Source organism: Choloepus didactylus, chromosome 18 (genome assembly GCF_015220235.1).
Source record: "Choloepus didactylus isolate mChoDid1 chromosome 18, mChoDid1.pri, whole genome shotgun sequence".
Taxonomy (NCBI): Eukaryota; Metazoa; Chordata; class Mammalia; order Pilosa; family Megalonychidae; genus Choloepus; species Choloepus didactylus.
The window spans coordinates 51,767,061-51,792,920 of record NC_051324.1 but is presented as its reverse complement, the minus strand read 5'-3'; the positions used below and the strand labels follow the sequence as shown (position 1 = coordinate 51,792,920).

The window sequence follows — 25,860 nt, the reverse complement described above, 5'->3', positions numbered from 1 at the left end:
ATTCCCCTTCTTGTGATTAGTTGTACAGTCTCTTTTCCACTTCTGATCTAAGAAACTATATTCATGTATGTATGCTTCTAACGGTTGTCAGCATTGAACCCAGCCAGTGCCTTAACATGTTGGACATCTTGACTTGACTTCAGTTTTCAGAGAGGAAAGCTAAAAATTTATTTTTGTATCGATCAACTAGGGATCTTATGTTTTGTCAGATTCCTTATAACCAAAATGCCATCTTATTTTTAGGTGAAGACTTCTAGAGCATTAGTGTAAAACCTAGGATGGTTCCAACCCTGTCCTTTCCCTCATATTTAGTTCTACATTATACCTGGCAGTTCTTAAGAGCTTCACTGCTTTTTTTTAAGTGTAGCTCCATGTGATCTTACTGACATTAGTCAAGTGAGACACTTACATTGCATAGAGTCTGGGTCTCACATATGCTTTGTTTTGCTTTGGAGCTTTACTGGAAACCAAATGCTATTGCGTACTCACTGCAGAAGCAGGAGGGGAAGTTGGCAAGAATTTACTGCTTTCTGTTTGGTCTGTCTGAAGCAGCTGACCTTTTGGAAGGAAATCGCTGCTCTTTGCTTCTTCCTGTAACAGTGCAGCCTGTGAAAGAGCACACACACAGAAGGGTTCTGCTGTTATCCTGGCTGATGTCCTGGCATAAGCCGATAGATGCAGCTGTTGTGTATTATAGGAATATGCACTCATGTTCATGGTGCTCAATTGTGTATAGGGATCCAGTAAATATATAGCAAGGGAAAATCTGTTTCCAGACAAAGAGGTTTGTTTTAGCAAAGGTATTGGATTTTATTCCAAAGTCCCAGCATCAGTGCTATAGTAAATTTGGACACTTGCTTTGTATACAACTTTAATTCCTGTTAACATTAAATGTTCTAATATAGGTATTGCTTCTTACATCTGGATAATCTCTTTTTTCTGACTGACCAAACATTTTAATTTTCTAAGAGACGAGCCTTTATTTAAATGTCATTTCTCCTTAGAATTAGAATTAGCTTCTTAACAAACACTTGCTACCCATTGTTGGCTCCACCTTTTCTGCAGGACTTGTTTTACTTAAACACAGGTAGCATTGTACCCCACACATTGGCATTATCTTTAGGAAGCCCCAGCCTGGCTTCATAAATAGATTATCACTTATTGAGCAAACAAAGGACCTAGCGTTGAGGCATTTCTCTTTTAAAGGAAATTTTAGTCTTCCATTATTTTAACCAAAAACATATTTAGATTAATTTTTTATTTTGCTATTTGAAAGGACTTATATTCAAGTAACTGTAAGCAAAGATGGAGTAGATTATGATTAATAGTAAACACAGAGAGCACAGCTACCTGAAAAGAGGGGCAAAAATACCATATTATTTTGCTTTAGTTCGAGTTTATACAATGGATAGATGTGCTTTTCCACCCTATTTTTGGTCCTTTTCCTTGGTTTATTGTTAATAGCAAAAATTGTTAGGTAAGGGTTGGTGTTGCTGTACATAAAAGATAGAAGAAGTAATGTGAGTAGAATTATCACAGGCCCTTCTTACCAAGATTGTCCTACAGGGCTTGTCTTCTGACCTTGGAGACTGGTTGGATCTGCTCAACTTTTCTGAGATGGTAAAGAATCCTGGTTATATTACGGTAGGTGGTATAAACCCCGCTTTGGTTTTAGATGTAGGTTCTTGGCACAAAATAAGTTGATATGAATAGAAGAAGAAGGTATTTGCCTAGTTCTGTTAGCATTTGAGTAGGAACTAAGTTAGGAACCAAGAGCCAGGGCTTTCTGGTGCTGATCTTGTAAGTAGAACTTTCTAAAGCCTTTTAATTGTTACTTTTGAACTGTCATAAGCCTTAACCTAGGCCCATTGTGTTCAGGTGTTTTTAGGGCTAAGGGAAGTGTATTTTTTGAAAAAGGAATTCTTGCCCTGTTGCAAGTAGTTTTCTGTGTGTTTTGTTTACAGCTGGTACAAGTTTTGCAGGAGGCAGTTGCTTAGTCATATCAAAGATGAAAAAAGAGCCAGAATGAATCTAAATCTATTATATGATCTTCTCAAATATTTTTTTTTCTATTTCCAGGTTTCTTTCAGAAATCACAATAAAACCTCCTAAATTCAAACTCCAGTACCTCTGAGATCTTGAATCTTCAACCTGGTCTGAGTTCCATTTGCCTTTTTTTTTTTTTTTTTAATTCTTAACTTTTTGGTATGGACATATTCAAATACACAAAAAAGGAGAGGATAGTGTATGATGAATGTGAATTCATCACTCAAGTTAAAAAATTTCCAATATTTTGCTAATATTTTTCCATCTACTCCCCACATACACATTTATTTCTTCTGGACTGTTTGTAAGTGTATCTCAGACATGTCATTTCACTAGGCAATTTTTCAAAATAAATTTTTGTGCCAGTTATTTTTATACTGCTTCCAAAAGAAGGGTTTATTAAACAAAATAATAATATAAAGTTATTGAGCAGAAGACATAAAGGATTTAAATAAAATATTAAATGATGTCAAAATGACAAATTAATCTTAGATATTAATAGTCTTGAACTTCTTAAAATTGCATTTCTTTTAAAAAATATTTTATAATTTTGAATTTTAACTCTCTCATGCCCTACTTAAATCAAGAATACAGGGTCTGTAAAAGTGCCATATCCTGGATATTGCCTTGTTGGGAAGTATTTCTTTCCGTGTCCTTTGCCTGTTCCTTTGTACTTGCTTGGTTCCTGTGGGATAGGAAGTAGTATAAATTGCCAGGATTATTAAATTTATATTTCAAGTTTTACATTTTAAACAAATTTAATAAATAGAAAAGCTTTACAATAAAATTGTACCCAAACTCCTTTACTTAAATGTAAAAACCATTTACATTTCTCTTTGACCTTTCTCTGATGTTTGTCCTCTAGCATACATACTGTGTATGCTTTTCATTTAGCATTCTTTTTTTTTATACTTTTAAAAAATGTGTCTACTTGACCTTTATATTTCATTTAAATGTTTGCACAGTATTCCACCAGATCAATATATTATACTTTAACTGTTCCCCTACTTTAGACATTATTTCCAGTTTCTCATTATTGTGTATTATTCTGTCTAATTCATGATTGTCCCTGATTGTTAACCTAGTGCAAGGTGCTCTTCAAGGCATATTTTGCTAAGTGGAAATTTAATACTGTAATTCTCAATAGTGAGAGGGAGGTTATGAACTTTAATGAGGAAAATATTGGGAACATGTGTAGAGCTATTTTTTTTTTAATCTTGAGAACTAAAGATTCAAACTATATAAGAAACATTCTAAAATGAGTTCATCTAGGTTAACAGTATAAAATGGGTACAGAAACTTTCATTAGAAATTCTGAGGCTAACAGAAGATTCTTAGAATGTTTAAAACTTTTCAGAAAATCACACAGAACTATATGGCAGCCTCAAATCAGTTCTTGTTTTTCCATAATGCAGATGGCCATTATTTGTGGGATACAACAAATGATTTTAGTGATCCGGAAGACAGTATTGATCTAGCTTCTTCCCAAAGGGCTTGTTCAAGTTGTTTGCTGGATTTCGACACTAAAATAATGATACTGCACGTGCATTCAAGCTGTGGGCCAGGGTGGCACAAGGGAGCCCAGTTTGTATGACAGCATCCTTCCGCACACGGTCGCAGCATGTTGTCTGAAAAGTCCAGATTTTCATATATTGCAGGGACAATTTCAAGATGGAAGGGAAGCCTCTACTCTCATTGCTTTATTTTTCTTTTTTGGAATTTTTGCCCTAACTTTGATCTCGAAAATTTTTTTAATTACTGAAAAGTCGAAGGAATAGAACATTGAACACCCATATACACTTCACCTAGATTGACCAACTGTTTGTCACATTTGCGTTATCACTCTGTCCCTCAACACACACTCCCTTCCTCTCTTCTTTTGAAAGAAAGTTGCAGACACCATGGCTTTTTACTCTTAAATACTTAAGTTTGTACCTACTAAAACAAAGGCATTCTCCTATATAACCTTACTACCATTCTCACTCTCAAGAAATTTAACTTGGTACAATAATGTCTAATAAACAGGCCATTTAAATTTTTTCTTAATTGTCCCAATAATGTCCTTTAGAGCTGTTTGTTGTTGTTGTTGTTTAATTAGTCTCTAGGATCTGATCCAGGATCACACCTTGCATGTAGTTCTCATGTCCCCTTTAATCTAGAACAGTTCTGTCTTTTTTGGTCCTTCATGAGTGTCTCACAATTTGGATTTGTCTGATTGTTTCTTCATGGTTAGAGGTAAAACATTTAGTGTACATATTCTTTTCAGTACCTCACATTTGGAGGCACATACTGTCAGTTTGTCCCATGACTGGGATGTTAAGTTTGATTACTTGGTTGAGGTATTGTCCATCAGATTTTCCTACTGGAAATATGTAAAATGTGGGGCAATGCTTGGAGACTTTGTGCATATCCTTTTCCCCCAACTATCTCCTAATAGTTTCAGCAGCTTTGATGATTCTTGTCTTAGTCTACCCTGTTTATTTTTGAGATTGCATATTTTTGGCTAAGATGTCTTATATTTAGGTGCAAGTTTTAAACATATGATAACCCACTGATGAAGACTTGATTTTTATATTCAGCAAACAGCTCTCCTCTCTCCCTCTCTGTCCCTCCCCCTCTTTCTCTCTCTTTCTTCCTAATGTAATATGTAAGGACTTGGCTGTAGTGTAAAGATTTATGACTGATTGTCTTCCCAGAATACTATCATCTCTATGTTGCCTGGGAAAATTTTTCCTTGTTTGTTACTTTGTGAATACTTTTATTATTTCTGTTCTCTTCCCATCTGTTTAATAATCTGATTTTGTTAGAGATTTGCCTTCCTGATTGCTTATGAGGTAGTATTTGGAAATTTTTTTTTTTAAAGAGCAGATGGCTCTGGTATTGACCTACTTGTAGATGAGATAATTTTACTCTTACCTTCTTACTTGATGTTAGGCCAGTTTTAATATTAACAAAGTCTTAATCCTTTATTACTACTATTTAATATTTTTCTGTCCCTCAAACTCCTTGCTACTGGGTAACTACTGCCACTTAATACATGGAATAATGTTAGTATTGACAGTAAAGGGAATTTGCTCTTTATATTCTATCCAAAGGCCATTAGTCATTAAATAGTGCTGATCGTGTTTAACAGTTCTGAATCCTGATTCCTCACCTTATACTTTTCAGATCAGAAGCATGCTTATACACCTTCCATTTTATCTGCTAACTAGTCCTGGCCTTTGCGAAAATGAGAGCCTCCCCGTATTCGGTTTCTTGTTCTAATTTTTCTTGAATTATGAAATATAACAAACATACAGAAAATAACATACAGAAAACACCACAGGTTCTCAGAACAAAGGCAGCCTGGTGCAGTGGTAGAAGCCTAAGCGCTGAGCCAGACTGCCTAGCCCCAGTTCAGACAGTTCCACTTAGTAGCAGGGTACCTGAGGCAAGTATTTTACCTCTCTCTCTCATTCTCTGTCTCTCTCTTGTTCTTCCCCCTCCCCGCCAATAATGGCTTTATTGAATCACATACCATACAATTCACCCTTTTAAAGTGTACAATTCAGTGGTACAATTCACAGAATTATACAGCCATTTCCACTCTTTAATTCCAGAACATATTCATCATCCCCCAGAAAATTCCCTTACCCATTAGCTGTCACTCCCCACTCCCATTCTCCCAACCCCTGACAACCAATAATCTACTTCCTTTCTCTGTGGTTTTGCCTATTTGGGACATTTCAAATAAATGGAATCATACAATAAATGGAATCATGCAATAGCCATTGCGATCTGGCTTTTTTCACTTAGCGTAATGTTTTCAAGGTTCATCCATGTTGTAGCATGTATCAGTACTTCATTCCTTTTAATGGCTGAGTAATGTTCCAATGTATGGATATACCACATTTTCTTTATCTATTTGTTTGATAGACATTTGGGTCATTTCCACTTTTCGACTATTATGAATAATGCTGCTATGAACATTCATGTGCAAGTTTTTGTGTGGAGATATGTTTTAATTTCTCTTGGGTATATATCCAGAAGTAGAATTTTTGGATCATTTGGTAACTCTATGTTTAACTATTTGAGGAACTGCCCCATTGTTTTCCAAAGTCACTACACCCTTTCGCAATCCTACTTAATCTCTCTGAGCCTCCATTTCCTCAACTATAAAGTAAGGATAATACTAGGGTCTACCTTCTATGATTTTTGTGAGAATTAAATGAATAAGTTCATAAAAACACTTACTGTAATAAATAATATAGGAAATACTCAGTAAATGTTAGCTCTTAAATCTGGGTGGTAGATAATAATAATAGTAACATTAATAAATATTATTTTAATCCATTTCTCAATCTTATTTCTGAAGTTCATTTTTTTTTGTATGCTCATCAAAATTTAATTGTATACTCTAGGCTCTTCCATTTCCTTAATTTTTTTTAATTCAATTTTATTGAGATATGTTCACATACCATGCAGTCATACAGTTGTTCACAGTATCATTATATAGTTGTGCATTCATCACCAAAATTAATTTTTGAACATTTTCATTACCACACACACACAAAATAAGAATAAAAATTAAAGTGCAAAAGAACAATTAAAGTAAAAAAGAACACTGGGTGCCTTTTTTGTTTGTTTGTTTGTTTTTGCCCTCATTTTTCTACTCATCCATCCATACAATGGATAAAGGGGAGTATGGTCTACATGGCTCTCGCAATCACATTGTCACCTCTCAGAAGCTAAATTTTTATACAATCGTCTTCAAGATTCAAGGGTTCTGGGTTGTAGCTTGATAATTTCAGGTATTTACTGCTGGCTATTCCAATTCATTAGAACCCAAAAAGGGCCATCTATATTGTACGTAAGAGTGCCCACCAGAGTGACCTTTCGGCTCCCTTTGGAATTTCTCAGCCACTGAAACTTACTTCATTCCCTTTTACATCCCCCTTTTGGTCAAGAAGACGCTCTTCATCCATGATGCCAGGTCTAGATTCCTCCCCGGGAGTCATATTCCACGTTGCCAGGGAGATTTACTCCCCTGGGTGTCATATCCCACGTAATGGGGAGGGCAGTGATTTCACCTGCCAAGTTGGCTTAGCTAGAAAGAGAGGCCACATCTGAGCAACAAAGAGGCATTCAGGAGGAGACTCTTAGGCACAACCATAGGCAGGCCTAGCCTCTTCCTTGCAGCAACAGTTGAAGTTTATTTTTATTTCTTAGATGAAACAAAATATCTGTTGCTTATATTTTTAAAGGCAAAAGAATAAATGAAACATACTTCAAATTTTATTAGTTGTCTTTTGTACTTTAATTAGGACTCAGATATGTCTGTCCTTGGAAGGAATGGAAAAAGGCACAGCTCCCTGCTGGCTTAGCCTTTTTTGTCAGAAGAGTACATCTGAATGATGTCTCTTTGTTTGTGTTTGTTTTTGTTTTGTTTAGTATAGTATGGCAAAGTCTTGCTCTTGTCACACTACTCTTCACAATTCTCAGTTCTCTCATTCAGAGGTTAGAGAACCAGGTCCTTATAGTGTCTGTCTACCATTCTGCATGGGTTCCAGTCTATAGAAGTCCTTATGCCAGTGCAATTGAGTAAGAAATGGGAATGTCTTCTTTTAAAAGAAAGGCAAAGTTTATATTGCAGGATATTGGCAAAGCAGAAGGATAGCATGAACTATATGTGGTGGATTGGCTTTGGAAAGGAAGTTTATTGAATTGAATTGCAAACAGGGGTGAAGAGAGGGAAGCCATCTTTTTAAGTTTAACGTTATAAAATTAAGAATAACTGTAGGTCCTTATAGAGCATTTATTTGTTCTGTAGCTAAATTGTAATTTGAAAGTTATCACCTTTTTTTATAAATGTAGTATTTCACAATAAGGAAATAATTGAAACTATGGTACTGTAACTCATAACATTTTTGGAAAGTTCCTACATAGCTACTTGTTAAATTGTACTTTGAAAGTTATTACCTTTTTGCATATATGTTATATTTCACAATAAGGAAATAACTGAGTCTGTGGCACCATAACCCGTAACATTCCTTGAAATTTGCTCTCTAACTACTTGTTAAATAGCACTTGGAAATGTATCACTTTTATGTCTATATGTTATATTCTACAATAAAAAAATGATTTTAAAAAATTATATTTAGGTGAGTTTACCATTATCTCCAGAACTTTAACCCTATTTTGGAGACTTTGGATCTGGTATGGGGTGGGGTTGTGGTGGGATAGAGAATAGAATTTACAAAATGCTTTAAATTATGCACATGAATCCAGCAAACTAAATCTCTGCACACATTTTTAACCCCCCACCCAAGTTAGAAATATTTTCAAATCATTCATTCACTCATCTGACAAATATACATTGGGAGCCTTCCCTTGTCACACACGCTATACTTCTTTTCCCCTCACAGTTTAGCTTTGGCACAAGCTTGGCCACAGTGTTCTAGAAGCTTTCAGAGAGTAAGGTTTTTCTTTATAAAAGTTTATATTTTACTTTTAAAAAGAAAAGAATTATAAAACGATTCTTATTATAAAGACAAAATTCTCCCAAATCCCACCCACTTACTTATGTTGGTAGAGATTCATTTTTATGGTTCTCATTTAAGCCTTTAATACTGTATGCTATCAGTCTTGAAACCTTTAAAAGTGCCTGAGGGTATGCTTTGTTTGAAATCTTAGCCCTCAGATGCATCCAGGTAGATAAGATTGATGTGGTGTGTTATGCTTTCAGCAAGTACAGTGCCTTCAGCATCCAGGGTAGAACAGCTGTTTTAAGTTGTTCGAGATGCTTGTGAACACTGAGAGTGCGACTAAGCAGAGCTCGAGTAGTTCTCATCTTTGGCCTGAAAATAAGATTGCGAATCCATTTCCCAGTCTTTAGAGAAGCCCCTGTGATGATCTCTCAAAGATATAAACCACTTCCCTTGTCAGAACATCACGCATTGAAGATGGAGCAGCTTGTAAATAAGCAGAAGAGAGCATGTATAGCAGACAGGGGTGCAGTCTGTGTGCACTCGACTGTGTATGAAGAGTAGAGTAGCACTGGGTGGAAGATAAACACTGGTGAGGAGGGAATCTGCTTACAGGCATAGCCTAATAATGTACATGAGGAGTTTGGACATGTATGAAGAAAAGCATGAAGATTCTAGGTTTTCTTGATATAATTGAAAACTATTTTTTTCTGTACTAGATATTTCAAATCACTACATAACAATCTAAGTAAGTCATCTCATAATTCCCTATGTATGTAATTCTTGGTTAAAAAGTATAATAAATATGATTATGCACTATTTAGTGTGCTTTTATTCTACATTTTGACTAGAAATCTGTTTTCTAACTCTGTCAAAACATTTTATGTAATGATGTGAAGTATATTGTGTTTATCAAAATAAGCTGATTGCCGCCTTATATTTACCAGCTATTCTTCAAATGGGATATTTTAGAAAACATCTGTTATGACATGTTCAGAAATAGGACCATAAAAAAATATTCTGACAGTTCTGAAGAGTTTGGCATTACACTCTTTGATACAAACTAAAACATAATATAGAACTTAAGACTAAATAGCACATAATGAAGGTGTCAGGAATTGGTTTAGGTGATGTAATGGTACTGTGAACAATCGAATGTACGATTTGTTTTGTATGACTGCGTGGTACATGAATATATCTCAATAAAATGAAGATTTTTAAAAAAAAGACTAAATAGCACAAAGTTTTATAATACCTGTACATATGAGGCATATCACCATAGTATTTCTTTCTTAAAACAATGATAGACTCCTATGATGTGCTTGGCTAACAGGGCATGTAAAATATTATTTATGTATTCATTCACTCAGCAAATATTTATTGACCACTTACCATGTGCAAGCTACTGTATTAGGTGCTGGGAACCCAGGAGAGAGTAAGATGTGCCATCTGCACTTAGCCCCTGGAGTTCAATGGGAAAGATAAGACAAAAACATATTAACAGAAACTGAAAGGGATAATCACAATTGTGGTATATCTTATTAAGGAATAAATAGACCATTGTTAACATAGATTCATCCAAATTGTAAAAGTGAAATAGATCAAAGTGAAATCTGTTTCACTTTGGTATTCCTACTGATCTCTTGATCCATAACAACTTTGGAAACTACTGATAGATTTGACCAAATTGTGTGTATTCATTCATTTATCCAACAAAACAATTATTGAATGCTTGTGTGTCCGGCAGTGTTCTAGACCCAAGAAGAAGAGCAGTGAGCATCTCTATGGTGATTTCATCCTAGTAGGAAGACAGTCAGTAAACAAGTATATAATAAAATGTTAGGAAGTGATAAATTATGTGAAGAAAAATAAAGCAGGGTGAGAGGATAAAGACCAGAATACAAGCAAGGAGTCTGAGGAGATAAAATTTTTTCCACCATTTTCTTTCATTTTTCTCTTGGTCAGTTCAGCTAAATGAATGTGGAATGATGCAAGATGAGTTTTGTATCTGCTGGTATCATTTACATATTGATTAAGAGAGCTATGGTGAGGTCCTACTTCTTTCCAATTCCTTACCACTAAGAAAAATTAATACCTGAATTATTTTCTTCATTCCTTTGTCATTCTTTCACACCCTTAAATGTCTAAGCACCTTCACCCACCCATCCCTTCACCCTTCATCCATCCATCCAAAACACGTGATTTGGTATCTCTTGTGATTTTCAAAAATCTTGGGATGTAATTCATTTGGTTCAAAATATATTGTATAATTAAATGGTTTCCAGATATGCTATTTGATTATTAAGTGGAATTACTTTAGGAGAGGGCTGTTTTATCCAAGCGTTTCTTCTAGTAAACTCTTAGCCATTGAAATTTGATGTCTTGGGTGATCTTACAGTGATCTCAGACTTAACGCCTACAAGTTGTAAATAAAATACGTGCACTGCTCAAGTGTTCTATAGCATTCACAAGTCTAAATAAGTAACTGGCACCCACTCCACTCCTCACTGTTGGCTAACTGACTTGTTCCATAAATAGCTCAGTGTTCTGTGATCGGACAACTACAGCTAACAGGGATTTTTGTTTCCTAACTCACAAGTGCAGTATCTGGTATTCAACAAAATCCAGGTCCGTTCATTGGACCCTAACTGTAACATAGTCCTTAGGCAGACTGTGCGAATAGTAGCCAAATTGTTTTGGATAGGATTCCAGATCATCCTGCCTTACACCAAATTCGATGTTACAGAAAATAGTGTTAGCAAGATTCAATTTTCATCCCCTCCATGTGTTTAGTAGTGGTGCGGCCAAGTGAGTTAAAAATTCTCAGGTGAGTCAGAGGAGGCATCATAATAGGTTTATAAAATATTTTTTTCTGAAATCAAGAGCATGTTAAATAAACCTACCTACTATTGGAATATAAGGGTTCTTGTTTCTTTTAGCTGGAATTCCAGTGTTGTTTTTTGTATCTGAAAAGTTTTAAAATGCTATAATTAAACAGAACATTGCTTCATAAATTCTGTACCAGTAACTGATGGTGTGACGCGGGGTGTTTTTCCTTTGTGTGCAAAGTGTTGCTGCTTAGGTAACTAGTGACAGTACATAGGGTTCAATCCATGCTTTAGATATTTTCACTTTTCCTTTACGGGGCTTTTTTTCAAAATGGTAGTATGTTTTTTGTATTTCTAAAAAATCAAAATACCACCAAATCTAAAACAATGATTAAGACTCCCTCTGCTAATTATTTATCATTACGGTTGGAATGCTGCTTACAGTTGCTGACAATTTTGAACAAAATTGAAGAATTTGTGATAACAAAAATATTGGCAGTTCTTTCCCTATTGCTGGTTTTGTACTTTTGCTTTTAGGATTTCAGTATGTTACAGTTAGAGCTTTATAGATCCAGTTATGTACCTTCCCATGGTCACAGATAATGTTTACATTTTGAAAACATTGTAAAACTAAAATTTAGTTTGAGAATACTGATCTTTAGTCCAACAGAAAAGGCTAAAAACATTTGTTTTATGTCCAGCTTTTATAACTGAATATTGACTCTACTGAATTTAAAAGGAAAAAAAAAACACCACCCAAATTACTGTTTGTTTAACAGATTGTAAGCCATGGCTATGTGGATACAAGCCCAGCAGCTCCAAGGAGATGCCCTTCATCAGATGCAGGCATTATATGGCCAGCATTTCCCCATTGAGGTGCGGCATTATTTATCCCAGTGGATTGAAAGTCAAGCTTGGTAGGTCAACAAAATATTTTACATCAAATAATTGTGGATATTTTAGTGAAGCACAAGAATATTGATATTTAATTAGAAAGATAACATAACTGAGACTTGAAAAGTTGTCTGTTTTTAAAAATTTTTTTATGTGACTCATTAAGTTTTAGGGAGATGAATAACTTTGGGAATTTTAAAAACAGGATTTGTTCCCTTTAATAGCGAATATGGGCTAAAAGCATGAGAGTTGTTGCTACTAATGCATAACAATGAACAAATATGTTTTGAGCGCACACAGGGAGCCTAGAAGTGTCATAGGTAGTAGGGTTCATATGAAAAAATTAGAGCCCTTGTCCTCAAAGAATTTTGAGTTTAATGGGGCAGATAAAGTATATATGTATATAATCTAATAATTGTATTATTAACAAATTTAACATTGGATATATTGGAGTGTTTTTTTATTTATATGTATCTTATATATGCACATAAAGACTAAAAAGAATACACCAAAATTTTAACAGTAGTTATTTATAGGTGGCAGATTTAAAAAGCATTTTAATTTTTCTTTGGTTTTCCAAATTACTGTTTACAAACTCGGGGAGAAAATTGTTTTAAAATTCTTTTAGAATTAGTAAAATGCAGTTGACCAGCAAAGCTTTTTAACGGACAGCGTTGTTGCACACCCGCAGAAGGTTGCACGCAGCTCTGCTTAGCGCCTTCGTGCCGGCTGGTTGGTTACCAGGTTGTCAGTCTCATCTGACATTCATCAGACACGTCAGACTTCCACCATCGTAGCCATGGGAACTCTTCTACAGACTTTATGCTACTGTTCAAAGAGCGTACAGTTCAAAAAGAGCTAAATACACGTCAGTGATGTTGCCTTGGAATCATTGCAGTTGCCTGTTAGTAATTGCTTTCTGTTGAGAAACTAGAGAGCACCAAAGGAATATATTTTCTAGGCAATTAAAAAAAATCTCAGCCTCATGTAATTATGTGAGAAAAAAAACAAGCTAAATATGAGAATGTCAGCTGCACCTTGTTTAGTGCTTTTCCATTTCTTTTTCATTTTCTTTTCTGTTTTAATGATTTAGGAGATTCAGAAAAACATCAGTAGGAAGTTTCTGTTTATTTGAAGTTTCATTTAGCAGATTTTCCATGTGGTCTTCTCACAAGAATTTTAAAATACTTGTTGATATTAGTGAAAAACTGAATTTTATTTAGTTTTGGTTTTCTTATGAATGTAAAAGTTATAACAAAAATCTTCACTTCTTCATGTTTAAGCTTTCTAAGCAAGTCTCTTTTTAACAGAGAATTAAGTTTTCAAGTACAGAACTCAGTACTTTACTTCCTTGAGTTTTGCTTAGAGATTTGCATCTTGTAAGGGTCAGTTCCCCGGACGAGGAGCATTGCCCATCAGAACAGAAGTGCAGAGTAGCCCTTCTTTCCTTCCAAGCTTTTATTTAATATATATTTTATTTAATACATAGCATGCATATTTAAAGTTTGGCTTTTTTTTCACTGCCTTTTCAACATCAGATTTGGGTATATTATTTGATAAAGTAAAATATCAACATTTTGATCCACCTGTCTGTGCCTCTGAAATTAATCACTAACTTCGGGAATTTATAGACAAGAGAGCCTTTTAGCTACTGCTAGATCTCTTACTTAGATCCAAACCATGTTAGCAGTAATTGAATGTTATTTCAATCTGACAGCTGTTTGTTCCTTCAGTGAGCTAAGTAATTTAGTACTTAACCAGTAGCAATTGTTTTGCTACATCACTTTTAAAAAAGAAGGAAAGAAATACCATCCATCCCTGTCATAAATGGCTCAGAATTAATTTAAAGTCCTTTCTCTAGTTCTCTAGAAGAGTTAGTATTGCTTACAGGTCCCAAATCTGAAACTAGTGGTATAAATGTGTAAATACCTGTAGGCGTCTTCTGCCTTAATGTCTCATTTCCAGGGCTCCTTACACATGACAATAAAACCATTTTACACACACACACATACACACACACTCTTGTTTCACCTGTGTTTACTTAAGCAAATACTCCGTGTGAAATTAGCAACACAGTCATAGAAATCATTGGGGCTGGAAAGGACATGTAGAACATTCTTGACCTTGTGCCCCTTTCCACCCTCGAGGGGGTAACTATAAATAGGAAATATCAGAGTCCTTATTTCCTTCAGGGTACACAAAGCATTTTCCTTTTCCCTTCATTTCTAGGAGCAGATAGCGTAAGCACCAGAGCGAGTCAGTAGAAGGAAGGAGAAAGGGCAATATACGGTAAAAGAAAAGAAATGAAAATTTACTGTACAACCACAAATTAGAAGATTAATAACAGATTAATGTAACCATTTAGTCAAGTTGTGTTGAGTTGTTTCCTAAAATTTGCAGTGAGCATTATGAGGAAATCACTTTAGTCAAAGAAAGGTGTGATATGTTGAGGCTGCATTTACACAGGCTCATGTGCATGTATGTATACATATGTATGTAATTTTTTCCCCCTAGGGACTCAATAGATCTTGATAATCCACAGGAGAACATTAAAGCCACCCAGCTCCTGGAGGGCCTGGTGCAGGAGCTGCAGAAGAAGGCAGAGCACCAAGTGGGGGAAGATGGGTTTTTACTGAAGATCAAGCTGGGGCACTATGCCACGCAGCTCCAGGTGGGTGTGAGCTCCGGGGGTCACACTTAATTCTCTTTCCTAGGAGGGATTCTTCCTTCATTTAGGACTTCCTTTACAGACTTTCATTCTCTTCTTTAACCCAACATTCTTGAGTTATATTTTACATATATAAGATTATTATTGTTTGGGTTTTGTGGTTGTACTTGCTTTTTAAAAACTTTTTATTTGAAAATATAAACTTATAGAAAGTTTCACAAATGATATAACAGACTCTTGTATACTCAGATTTACATTTTTTGTTAACATTTGCTTTATCATATTCTCTCCCTTTGTGTATGCACACATGCACACACGCAGGCACTCACTTTTGAGTCACTTAAGAGTAAGTTGCATGCATCATGCCCCTTTACCCCTAAGTACTTCACTGTGCATTTTCTAATAATATGAACCTCTCTTACATGTTTATGGAACAGTTATTAGCCTCAGTAAATTTAACATCTGTACAGTGCTTTTAGGTAACCATCTGTCTATATTTTCATTTTGTCAGCTGTCTTAATAATGTCCTTCAGGGCATTTTCTTTCTCTAGTACGTAATCCAGTCCAGGAACACAGATTGCTTTTAGTTGTCATGTCTCTAATCTCCTTTAATCTGGAGCCATTCTTCAACCTTTCTTTGTCTTTCATTATATTGACATTTTATAATAATTCAGCGTGCCCCCACACACACAACTTTTTAAAGATAAATATTCCTTATTTTTGGTTTATCTGATGTTTCCTCATGATTAGATTACAGTGGGAATTCTAAATAAGCAGTGGCACCTGCTCAGCATATTCCTTCTGGAGACATACAACATCCATCCCCATTGGCAATAGTAATTTTGATTGCCCAGTCAAGGTGTTGTCTCCTTTCTCCTCTGATGTGGTCTTTTTTTAAACTTATTTATCTTGTTTCCAAAAATAGTGCCCTACTACTTTAGGTGAATTAGCATGAAATAAAATAATCTTTCTTTTTTACTGTAATTAGGTTTTCTAAGAGGTACTTTTCTTGTTCCCACTGGTGTTAGAGGAACAGCATTTCTTAGGATCATTCCACAATGTCTCCAGGAGTCTCCTCTGTCAGGGGAGCTCCCTGTCCTGAGACGGGGTCTCACCCTGGAACAAAATGATGTCTGCTCTTGGACTCTTTCAGAACACGTATGACCGTTGCCCCATGGAGCTGGTCCGCTGCATCCGGCACATTTTGTACAATGAGCAGAGGCTGGTCCGAGAAGCCAACAATGTGAGTGGCCCATGGGTATGGGGAGAACAGCTCTGAAGTTCTTTCTTACACACCTCTCTCTGGACCCAACTTTGTCCAGGTGCCTCAGTGTGCATCTATTGTGTCTCTGTACTCAAAGTATTGTCCTAGGTGGCAAAAAGAAATAGAAGATGTGGTCTCAGATCTTAACTGATATATAACCTTAATGAAATTGCAATAAAACAATCTGAACAAGTACAAAATAATTTAATGCCAATGGAATAATTTTTGAGTGAAGGCCTACTTGTATTCAGATGAAATTACTTAGGAAAGACTTCTACTTGTGTCCTTTTGAGCAGGTGTTGAAGGAATGGATCAGACCATGTCACTTAAATGGCTAGGTCCACAGAGGCCTTGTTGATGCCTCCTCTGTAAACTTTATTTTCTGGTCTTCAGGATGCTGGAGAAGTTCGACCTCTTCCCCAGTGGAAGTCAAATGTACCCAGTCATAGGAAGGGTTTTGCATAAGAACACAGGTGATGTGTGTTCACACAGCTTTGTTGCCACCATATCCGCAACATCTAGCACAGCCCTGGGCATTGGGCATTGGGTCAATAAATGAATGTGGAATGAGGGATCATCGTCATTAGTAGGAAAATCCAGGTGACACCTAGGATGTGTTGAGTCTGAGTTTCTCCCCAAAGGAATTAGACAGACCCTGTTTGGGAATACCTCTGGTGGAAGCCCAGATCTGAAATAGGAATTTCTACTATGTTGACTCCTAATTTAGCTTTTGGGGTCTGTAACTCAGTTAAGGGTTCTGCTGGCCCTTCCTGAGTACTAAGGGCTATGACTTTCTCCTATCCTCACTAACCAGCTCACTGCTGCCTGCACCCTTCCCCCGGATCTGTCTCCAGGGTAGTTCTCCAGTTGGGAGCCTTGCTGACGCCATGTCCCAGAAGCACCTTCAGATCAACCAGACGTTTGAAGAGCTGCGACTGGTCACACAGGACACAGAGAATGAACTGAAGAAGCTGCAGCAGACTCAAGAGTACTTCATCATCCAGTATCAGGAGAGCCTGAGGATCCAGGGTGAGGCCAGTGCACTGTGAGCAGCATAAGTCTTGAGGGTGGGAGGGAGAACTAGAAAGAAGCTCAGGTCAGAATGGAAGAGAACCAGTTTTCTGTTCTGAGGCATTTATCTTTCTTTGGAGTGAACAGGAAATCATTTGCATTGAAGATATTGCTGAGAAGATGAGGAATAGGAAGAGGAGATGACAAGGAGCTTGCCCTGGGAGAGTGTGGGATCTTCCTCAGGCTTCCCACACTCGGAAGCTCCTGCTCTGCTGGGGAAGGCATTTCTTCCTCAGGGAAGGAGCTCACGGTCTAAGTAAACAGTACCAAAGATAACCAAATATAATATTTTATATATAGCAGGCATTTTATAAATGCTGCTTTACTGAAATGGTGAAATAGGAGATACATAATTATATCTTAAAAAAAAAAAACTAAGTAAGGACAGTATAAGGGCCAAAGAGTCTGTTTGTGGGAACCAACATTTAATGTTGTTCTGTGCCATTGTTCGTCACTCATGCAACTCAGTTAGCCCTTAGAGAAAAAAACCTCCCCATTCCTGGTATGAATCCTGCTTGGTGCCTGGGAAGAGACCTTCAATCAATCTAGAGGCTGTGACGCCCCACAAGCGCCCCCTCTTGTCCCTGTAGGAATTCGACACTTGGAGCTCTAATAGTTTCCTCTCCTTGCTGGCCTGCTGAGCTCAGAGTCTCCAAGAAGCCTTTGCTCAGCCAACCAGCTCACACAAACCCATATGCAAACATATACCATGTGCTCCTCTAAAACCATGAATGTAGGCTCCATCTTAAAACTATTCTAGTATTATTCCTGTCCCCACGCACTGGACCATGCATGCCGTGAGATGAGCTCATGTCTTATCTCTGCACCCGAAGGCCTCAAACATTACCTGACTCATAGTTCATGTTGAGTAAATGTGGCTGGGATGATTCTAGCATGTCTTCCATCTTATTTCATCCCAGTCTGACCCTAGGGGAAGTCTGGCTCCTTCCTAGGGTGGGTACAGGAGATTTTAGACTATTATTTATACTAAACCCTTATCTGATCAGTAATATTTATGATCCTGTACTGAGGTTTCTGTTTCCTGTGGATGGGTTTGGGTTTGAATTCTGCTTTGGGTTTGTACCCATCTTGCAAAATCAGTTTATCACGTTTATCAGAAGCACAGGCTGTTGATCCATTTGTGCAAGGAAAAGCTCAGCTCCCTCCAGCGGAGCAGAACAGTTGCCTCATGTCCCCCATACTCCATCCCAGAAGCTTCTCCTGTTTGCCAGGAGAGAACCAAGTGGGTCACTGCCACAGTGAGGCCCCACTTGTAGGATCACCACACCTGTCCTGTCCTGAAGGTTCTATGTCTGGATCATACTCTTCCTGGTCAGTGCCACTTTTATAAGCTCCATCTAGTTCTCTGGGCTTCTCCTGGCTGTCTAGAGTGGCTTTTGTCTGTCCCAGCTTGTGCGTTACATGGGCAGGGGCTAGGATGGAGTGTCATGGCCCTCAGAGGCAACCTGGAGCTCCACCAAGATGTGCTGATCTCTCATCTCCTTGACTCAGCCCAAGTTATTGGAAGGGACTAATAGTCCCAGCATTTAGGATGGTGGTTATCTCAGGGAGGGACGGGCAGGCTTGTACCAGGAGTGGGAGTACAATGGTTTTCACGGTGGAAATGGCTGACTTCTTAGGCTGGGCTATTGATACATAACTGTTCTTGTGTTGTTCTTTCTACCTTCCATATGCCTTAGGTGTTTAGCAATAGATTAAGAAAAGCACTAAGGCTTCACTTAATCCTTCTTCCTGCCATTAATGAGAATTCCTCTCAGCTAGTGTGGAGAGAAGCCTCCCTCCACCCACCTTTTCTGACCATCATTGCTATAAGAGAACCTTCTGGGTTTGTGAACCCAGTGGACACTGGGCTCTCTCTCTCTTGCTTGCTCACTCTGTCTTGCTCTCTCTTTCTCACTGGGGGTTGACTGGCAGAGCTCACTGTGACCCAGCCTGGACACACATGCGAGGTACCTTCCAGCACCTGGGGAAGCTCATTCTTCCCTGAGGAGAAACTGCTGTGCCGCGAGATGGGACGAAGCCCAGGCCTTCGCGGGAGGATGTGCTGTGCGAGGGGTGGGCCCGTCCTGTGACTGGCAGCCAGTCAGGGCTGACTCGCACATAGCACCTACTGTGTGCCGGGCGGTTCCTTGAGCATTTCCACATCATCACTTATTTAATGTCAGGTGCCATTATTCTCCCCAGTTTACAGGTGGGGAAGCTGAGGCATGAGAAAGCAAAGTGATTTGCCCACCTTGGCCCAGCCAGTCAACGGCGAGGGCACCCTTCCAAGCCAGGCAGTCTGGCTCCAGGGCTGACCCCGTGTGGGGAGGGCCGGGCAGGCAGCTGAGTGGGGTGGGGTGGGGAGGGCGGGCCACGGACTCCGAGGCCCACGTCGCAGGAATCCTCCTCAGCACACTCCCGGGTGTCCGTCTCCCGCTCAGAGCAAGGACACATGGGGTGGAGCCCAGAGGCTGTCTTCTGAGGGGCCCAATCGTCCTGGGCCCCCTCAGCACTGATGGGATTACTGTCCCCTTGAGGGTGTTTCTTCCCAAACAGGTGAGTGTGGGTCCCTGGGCTTCCTGCTGGAAGCTGGGAGAACATGGTTGTGGGTGTCCTGTCCCCTCCTCCAGCTCAGTTTGCCCAGCTGGCCCAGCTGAGCCCCCAGGAGCGTCTGAGCCGGGAGACGGCCCTCCAGCAGAAGCAGGTGTCCCTGGAGGCCTGGCTGCAGCGTGAGGCCCAGACGCTGCAGCGGTACCGTGTGGTGAGTGGGTCCTGCGTCCCTCTCCCCTCAGATGTGGCGGTCCACATCCCGAGCTCCCTGGGGGACCAGAGGCCTTGGGTAGAGCCAGGAAGAGGGCAGGGGTCAGGAGAGCAGAAGGCCAGAACTCTCCTTCCTGTGGGGGGCATGTGGGGCAGAGCAGTCAGGAGGGGAAAGGCCTGTGGATGAGGCTGGCCCCATCCCCTCCATTGCTAGGGGAGGCCCTGCAGGGTTTGCTGTCTAGGAGCCCAGAAGGGCCTGCTTTTGCCACCTGCCTTCAGGAGCTGGCTGAGAAGCACCAGAAGAGAACCCTGCAGCTGCTGCGGAAGCAGCAGACCATCATTCTGGATGACGAACCTGATTCAGTGGAAGCGGCGGCAACAGCTGGCAGGGAATGGAGGGCCCCCGGAAGGCAGCCTGGACGTGCTACAGTCCTGGTAATGGGCGTGGGGGAGGCAGCAGCGAGGAGGGAGGTGGGGGGAGGCCAGGGCTCCGGGTTGTTGGTGCCAGCCATTTATATTCTACCATTTGCAAGTGCAGCGGGCTTCCTCGGGATTGTGGGTCATGGTGGCACAGACTTTGCTCCCTCCTGCTGTGCCACCTCTCTCAGAAAGGCCTGTCACTGTCTTGGGAGTGTGCAGAGTGACCCTGGAGCTGCTTGGGCTCACATTAGCATCCCAGCACTTCTGCATTTCTTTGTATTCTGTGAGGTAGGGCAGCTCTGCTCTGCACCAAGGCACAGGTGTGGTGGCTCAAGTGCAAAGCCTTCCTTGGCGAGGGCCTTGCTGGGCAAAGGGTGGGGCCTGTGTCTTGGGGGGTCTCCCCAGGCTGGGGGGCTCTCAGCCTCTTGTTAGTCGGGGTGGGGTGTGTGAAGCCATTGTCCTTCCCTTGGCCTTGGGGCTCCTGTGCAGGTGTGAGAAGTTGGCGGAGATCATCATGGCAGAAACCGGCAGCAGATCCGCAGGGCCGAGCACCTGTGCCCAGCAGCTGCCTATCCCTTGGCCCAGTGGAGGAGATGCTGGCTGAGGTCAACGCCACCATCACAGACATCATCTCAGCCCTGGTGACCAGGTGATTGCTGCCATCTGGGCCATGCCCAGAGGGCAGGGTCAGCCCCCGTGGTGGTTGGCATGCGGGAGGCAGCGGTGCTTTCCCGGATGAGGAGCTCACACGCCACTCCTGATCTCTCTCTGCCAGACGCCACCATCCTTCTGTCTCTGGCTGCTATGGCTGCTTGGCGCTGCCCTTGCCCCATGTCTTTTGTGGCATTTCACAGGCTGCCTTGAACCCCTTCAGACACCTGCCAGCTGCTGAGAAGTTCCTTTCCGTTGCCCGCATTGCCCTTGCCTTCCTCCCCCCGATTCCCAGCAGCCTCCCTGGGAACAGACGCTGCCCCACGTGCTCTTCTCTTCTCCCCCCTGAGCCCCTGTGCCAGGTGGGCTCCTGGGTGCAGAGAGCTGGAGCCTTCCCCTGAGCCAGTGTCTCGCTGTCTTCTGGTCCTGTGCCCCTGCAGCACTTTCATCATCGAGAAGCAGCCCCCTCAGGTCCTGAAGACCCAGACCAAGTTCGCGGCCACCGTGCGCCTGCTGGTGGGCGGGAAGCTGAATGTGCACATGAACCCACCCCAGGTGAAGGCCACGATCATCAGTGAGCAGCAGGCCAAGTCTCTGCTCAAGAACGAGAACACCCGCAAGTAATTGTGCCACTTCTTCCCACTCTTTGCTACTTTCCTTGATAGGTTGAAGTAGGAGGAAAGTGATCCTGCCTGCTAGGAAACTGTCTGGAACCTCCATTCTTATGTCAGACCCTGGTAGTCCATCTGCCTCCTCTATCGGAGAAAGAAGATAGGGGTTCTCTTTGAAGATACCATAATTTTGTTTCATTTAGTAGGAATACATCCAAGAAAAAATTTTGGAAATTTTGTATAACCAACATTTTCTCTGGATGATCTAAGTTTTTTTTACCATCCTTTTTTACCCTAAAACATACTACCCGAAACATATTCTCTATACTCATACTGAGATGTGGTATGGGTTTGGAGCTGGCATTTGTCTCCGCTCTGCAGCGATTCCAGTGGAGAGATCTTGAACAACTGCTGCGTCATGGAGTATCACCAAGCCACGGGCACCCTCAGCGCCCACTTCAGGAACATGGTGAGGATGGAAGAGGAGGAAGAACACGTTTTATCTGATTGGTTGAGGACTTGATCATCTTTTTTTTTCTCTTCTGCAGTCTCTGAAACGAATCAAGAGGTCTGACCGTCGTGGAGCTGAGTCTGTGACAGAAGAAAAATTTACAATCCTATTTGAATCACAGTTCAGTGTTGGTGGAAATGAGCTAGTTTTTCAGGTCAAGGTAAAGCAGTGTGTGTGGGTGTGTGTACTTTATATGAAAAAAGGTTTTTTTTTCACATAGTGCCTTCTTTTTGACTATTTATGAACAGAAAATGGGGAGACCTCATCCTTAGAACTGCATCTCCTAGATTCTCTTATGACATGAACATGAACAAACAGTAATGAGCCAAAATCGCTGAGGATGTAGGTCAAAAAAGAATTATGAGAAGCATCACTTAAGATGAATTTGTTTGACTAACAGTTTTTTAGTAAATTTTAGACATTTGTTCTGTGTTATTTTTTTCCCAAAAATATCCCCAGACTCTTTTCTTCTCTTTCTCTTGTTCTCCATATCACTTGAAATCCTTCAAGAAGTATCTAAGCAACATCACATTAAAAACATCCAAACTTTCTAAGATTGTGCCTGTGTGAAAAGTCATATTATTCTCGGAGCCATTCATATTCTGTTTCCTAGGATGACGTTTACTGAAACTTAAAGAGAATGAAAGTGTTGTGATACAATCAGAGAAAAGGAAGAGAAGGGGAGGACTGTGAGGCTCGTGGGCTCTCAGCCCTTCTCCTGTGTCTTTGTAGACCCTGTCGCTCCCCGTGGTGGTGATTGTTCATGGCAGCCAAGACAACAACGCCACAGCCACCGTCCTCTGGGACAACGCTTTTGCAGAGCCTGTGAGTGCAGAACTCAAGATCTTGATATTGGTCTAATGAATCTCTTTCATGTATTATTCCCCCAAAACAAAAAAATGCGGAAAGAGCATGGGCTTTGCAGTCAAGCCAGGATTTGAATCCACGCTCTGCCATTTTCTCACTGTATGAGCATGAGAAATTCAACTTCTCTTGAGCTTAAGTTTCTAAAACATACAAGAATAATCATGTGCAATAGGGCTATTGGGAAGACTAAATTAATAACCTACAAAAAGCCTGTAATGTAGTTAATAATCAATATTATTTGGAATAATATATAAAATGGATGAAATCCTGGGTGGGATTTGGGACTCCCAAGTTCGTTCTAATCCATCCTCTCACGAGGTTGCTTTAGCCTGGATGTTGCTTTGTGTCATCTTCCTTCCAGTAAGTGGGGATAACTTTTAAGGTTCTTTCTAAATTTTAGATTCTGTGATTCATTCCAGGTCTCCCGTGAAGAATAATGAGATGCTTTGTTTAAAGAAACAAATATAATTTTGTGGATTTATGTACTGAAATACTATGTGAATATCACTAGTGTGTTGCTTATGAGTACTTTCAAAACATTTCATTAGGCAAAACTCTTATGTATTGCATATTTCCAGTAGACATTAGTCCATAAAAGTATGATAAAAGGATTATCATCATTATTCCACCCTGAGTATAATATGGTACATAATAGTATGTCCTTTTCTAATGGCTAATACAAAGAGTCTTACTTAGCATTCCTAATGTTCTCCTTTAGAGAATATTTTTACTGCAAAGGAGAGATTTTATTAGAGATTCTACCATCGTTTTGCTGCAGACCGTCAGTTTGAGGCTCGTTTTTAAAATATCTGCCAATATCTTGTCCTGATAAGCCTCCTGGAAGGATTGCCACATCTTCCCTCCTTTCCTTCCCTCCCTGTCCAGATATCTCACTCCCCGTATACCTTGGCATCTCCTGTAACATGTAATTGCTAAAGAACTTGTTTAAAGAAATAAGCTTTTTCTTTATTTTCTGCAATGTTGACTATTCAGTATTTTCTGCTATGTTGACTAGTGTATTTCTTATGCTATTTTAAAGTAAATAAATTTACTGGGAATTTATTCTACAGATATGTTTGCATATTGAAGCATTATTTATAATAGCCCAAAGTTGGAAGCTATAACATAAATGCCTATTTACAGGTATCTTATTAAATATATTACTGTTTTTCCATATAGTAGGATATTTAGCAGCCATAACAGAGAAAGTGGTATTTCTTTATGTACTGATATGAGGCCTAGATGTAGTAGTAAGTGGGAAAAGAGAGACGCAGAATTTGTGGGCTTTATGCTACCATTTATGTACAAAAAGGGGGAAATTGTTGAATTTTCTGTTATGTGAAGGAATCACCTAATCAAAAACAAATTATAGTAATTAAAATAAGTAAAATGAAGTACTATAGCTGAATGGAATGAAAAGCAGTTTAATAAAAATTTATATTCTAACCTATTTCTTTACTAGCAAGTCATCCAACTTGCAATTTCCTTTTGTCCATACTAAGTTATTTTACTTTGAGCTAGACTTCTTGACACGTATCAAAGGCAAGTATTACACTGTGCACACACGTGTGTACGCACACACTCACACTTGCTCTCTCGGTACCTAGTGAACCAGTCTTTTAGATTTCTAAATTCCCAATGAGGTTACAATATAAGAGCCAGAACTTTGTTATGTTTTGTTTTCATGACTACTAGAACATACGAATGGATGGTTGGTTTTCACAGGTCATTTACAAAACAGCATGGATAGCTTGGGGGTTACTTTCTTAGTTGTGTGTAAAGAAGGTCAGATGGAACCTTCTGAATTTTAATTTATCCTCAGGCTTTGTAAGACAAAGGTTTGTAACTACTTTCAGCCATAGATTTGTTCTTTTCCAGGTTGTGGGAATAAATCATGCAACTATTTTCTCATAAGGGTCTGGCTTCTCTCCCCCAGGGCAGGGTGCCGTTTGCTGTGCCTGACAAGGTGCTGTGGCCGCAGCTGTGTGATGCGCTCAACATGAAATTCAAGGCAGAAGTGCAGAGCAGCCGGGGCCTGACCAAGGAGAACCTCGTGTTCCTGGCGCAGAAGCTGTTCAACAGCAGCAGCAGCCACCTCGAGGACTACAGCAGCATGTCCGTGTCCTGGTCCCAGTTCAACAGGGTGAGGAGCACGTGACCCCAGGTGCTATCTTAGATCAATCCCTACCTTAAGCCTTTGTTCTTATTCTAATAAAATGTAACACAAGTAGTAGGAAGCTTCTGGGTAGATGTACTGCTTGAGAGTTGCCTGAGTCTTAAATGGAAAATTACATCTTTGCATACTTAAGTGAGATTTTGGATGCAGTTAGTGCACTGTATTCCTTTATAAAGGAAACAGACAAGCAAACCGTTAGTTAAGGCAGCTCAGGAGAAGTAAAGCTTTTGTGATGATTAGAATTACATCACTCTGTCCCATTAACTCTCTGACATTCCCTGATTTGTAATGCAAAATCAGGTCTCCATGGGACCCTCTACCTATAAGAGGAGATGCTGACAAAGGGACCTTTTCCTTTAGTGTCTGGTAGTTCAGATGTCACATGTCAAATCTTTGATTGACTTTAAAGTTAACTTTTGTTAACTTACTATCCTCCCTCCCCAGGAATGTTTTAAATGCCCTTAATTCGGATAGCTGATTATCCTTGAGTCTTTAACTCTTTTAAATGGTTTTATGTTAACAAGTTGGCCACCAAGGATTGCTGGTAACCAGGGGAGGTTTGATAGGGAAGCTGGAGATCTGTATAGTCTGTCTTTGCCATTGCAGTGAAGCTTCTGCCTTCCAGT

At 39.8% G+C, this 25,860-nt stretch overlaps 1 protein-coding gene across 1 annotated transcript in view; it reads left to right on the top strand.

Moving 5' to 3' along the window:
- Window positions 1-25,860, top strand: part of STAT5B (signal transducer and activator of transcription 5B) — a 57,507-nt gene that overhangs the window by 21,953 nt on the left and 9,694 nt on the right. Inside the window, 15 exon segments of the mRNA XM_037808180.1 lie at window positions 12,118-12,255; window positions 14,747-14,903; window positions 16,054-16,143; window positions 17,019-17,193; window positions 19,869-19,999; window positions 20,278-20,352; window positions 20,354-20,433; window positions 20,908-20,935; window positions 20,938-20,994; window positions 20,997-21,067; window positions 21,510-21,689; window positions 22,062-22,149; window positions 22,229-22,351; window positions 22,924-23,016; window positions 24,995-25,201. Coding sequence (XP_037664108.1) covers window positions 12,128-12,255; window positions 14,747-14,903; window positions 16,054-16,143; window positions 17,019-17,193; window positions 19,869-19,999; window positions 20,278-20,352; window positions 20,354-20,433; window positions 20,908-20,935; window positions 20,938-20,994; window positions 20,997-21,067; window positions 21,510-21,689; window positions 22,062-22,149; window positions 22,229-22,351; window positions 22,924-23,016; window positions 24,995-25,201 — 1,683 coding nt within the window. The 5' untranslated portion in view covers window positions 12,118-12,127.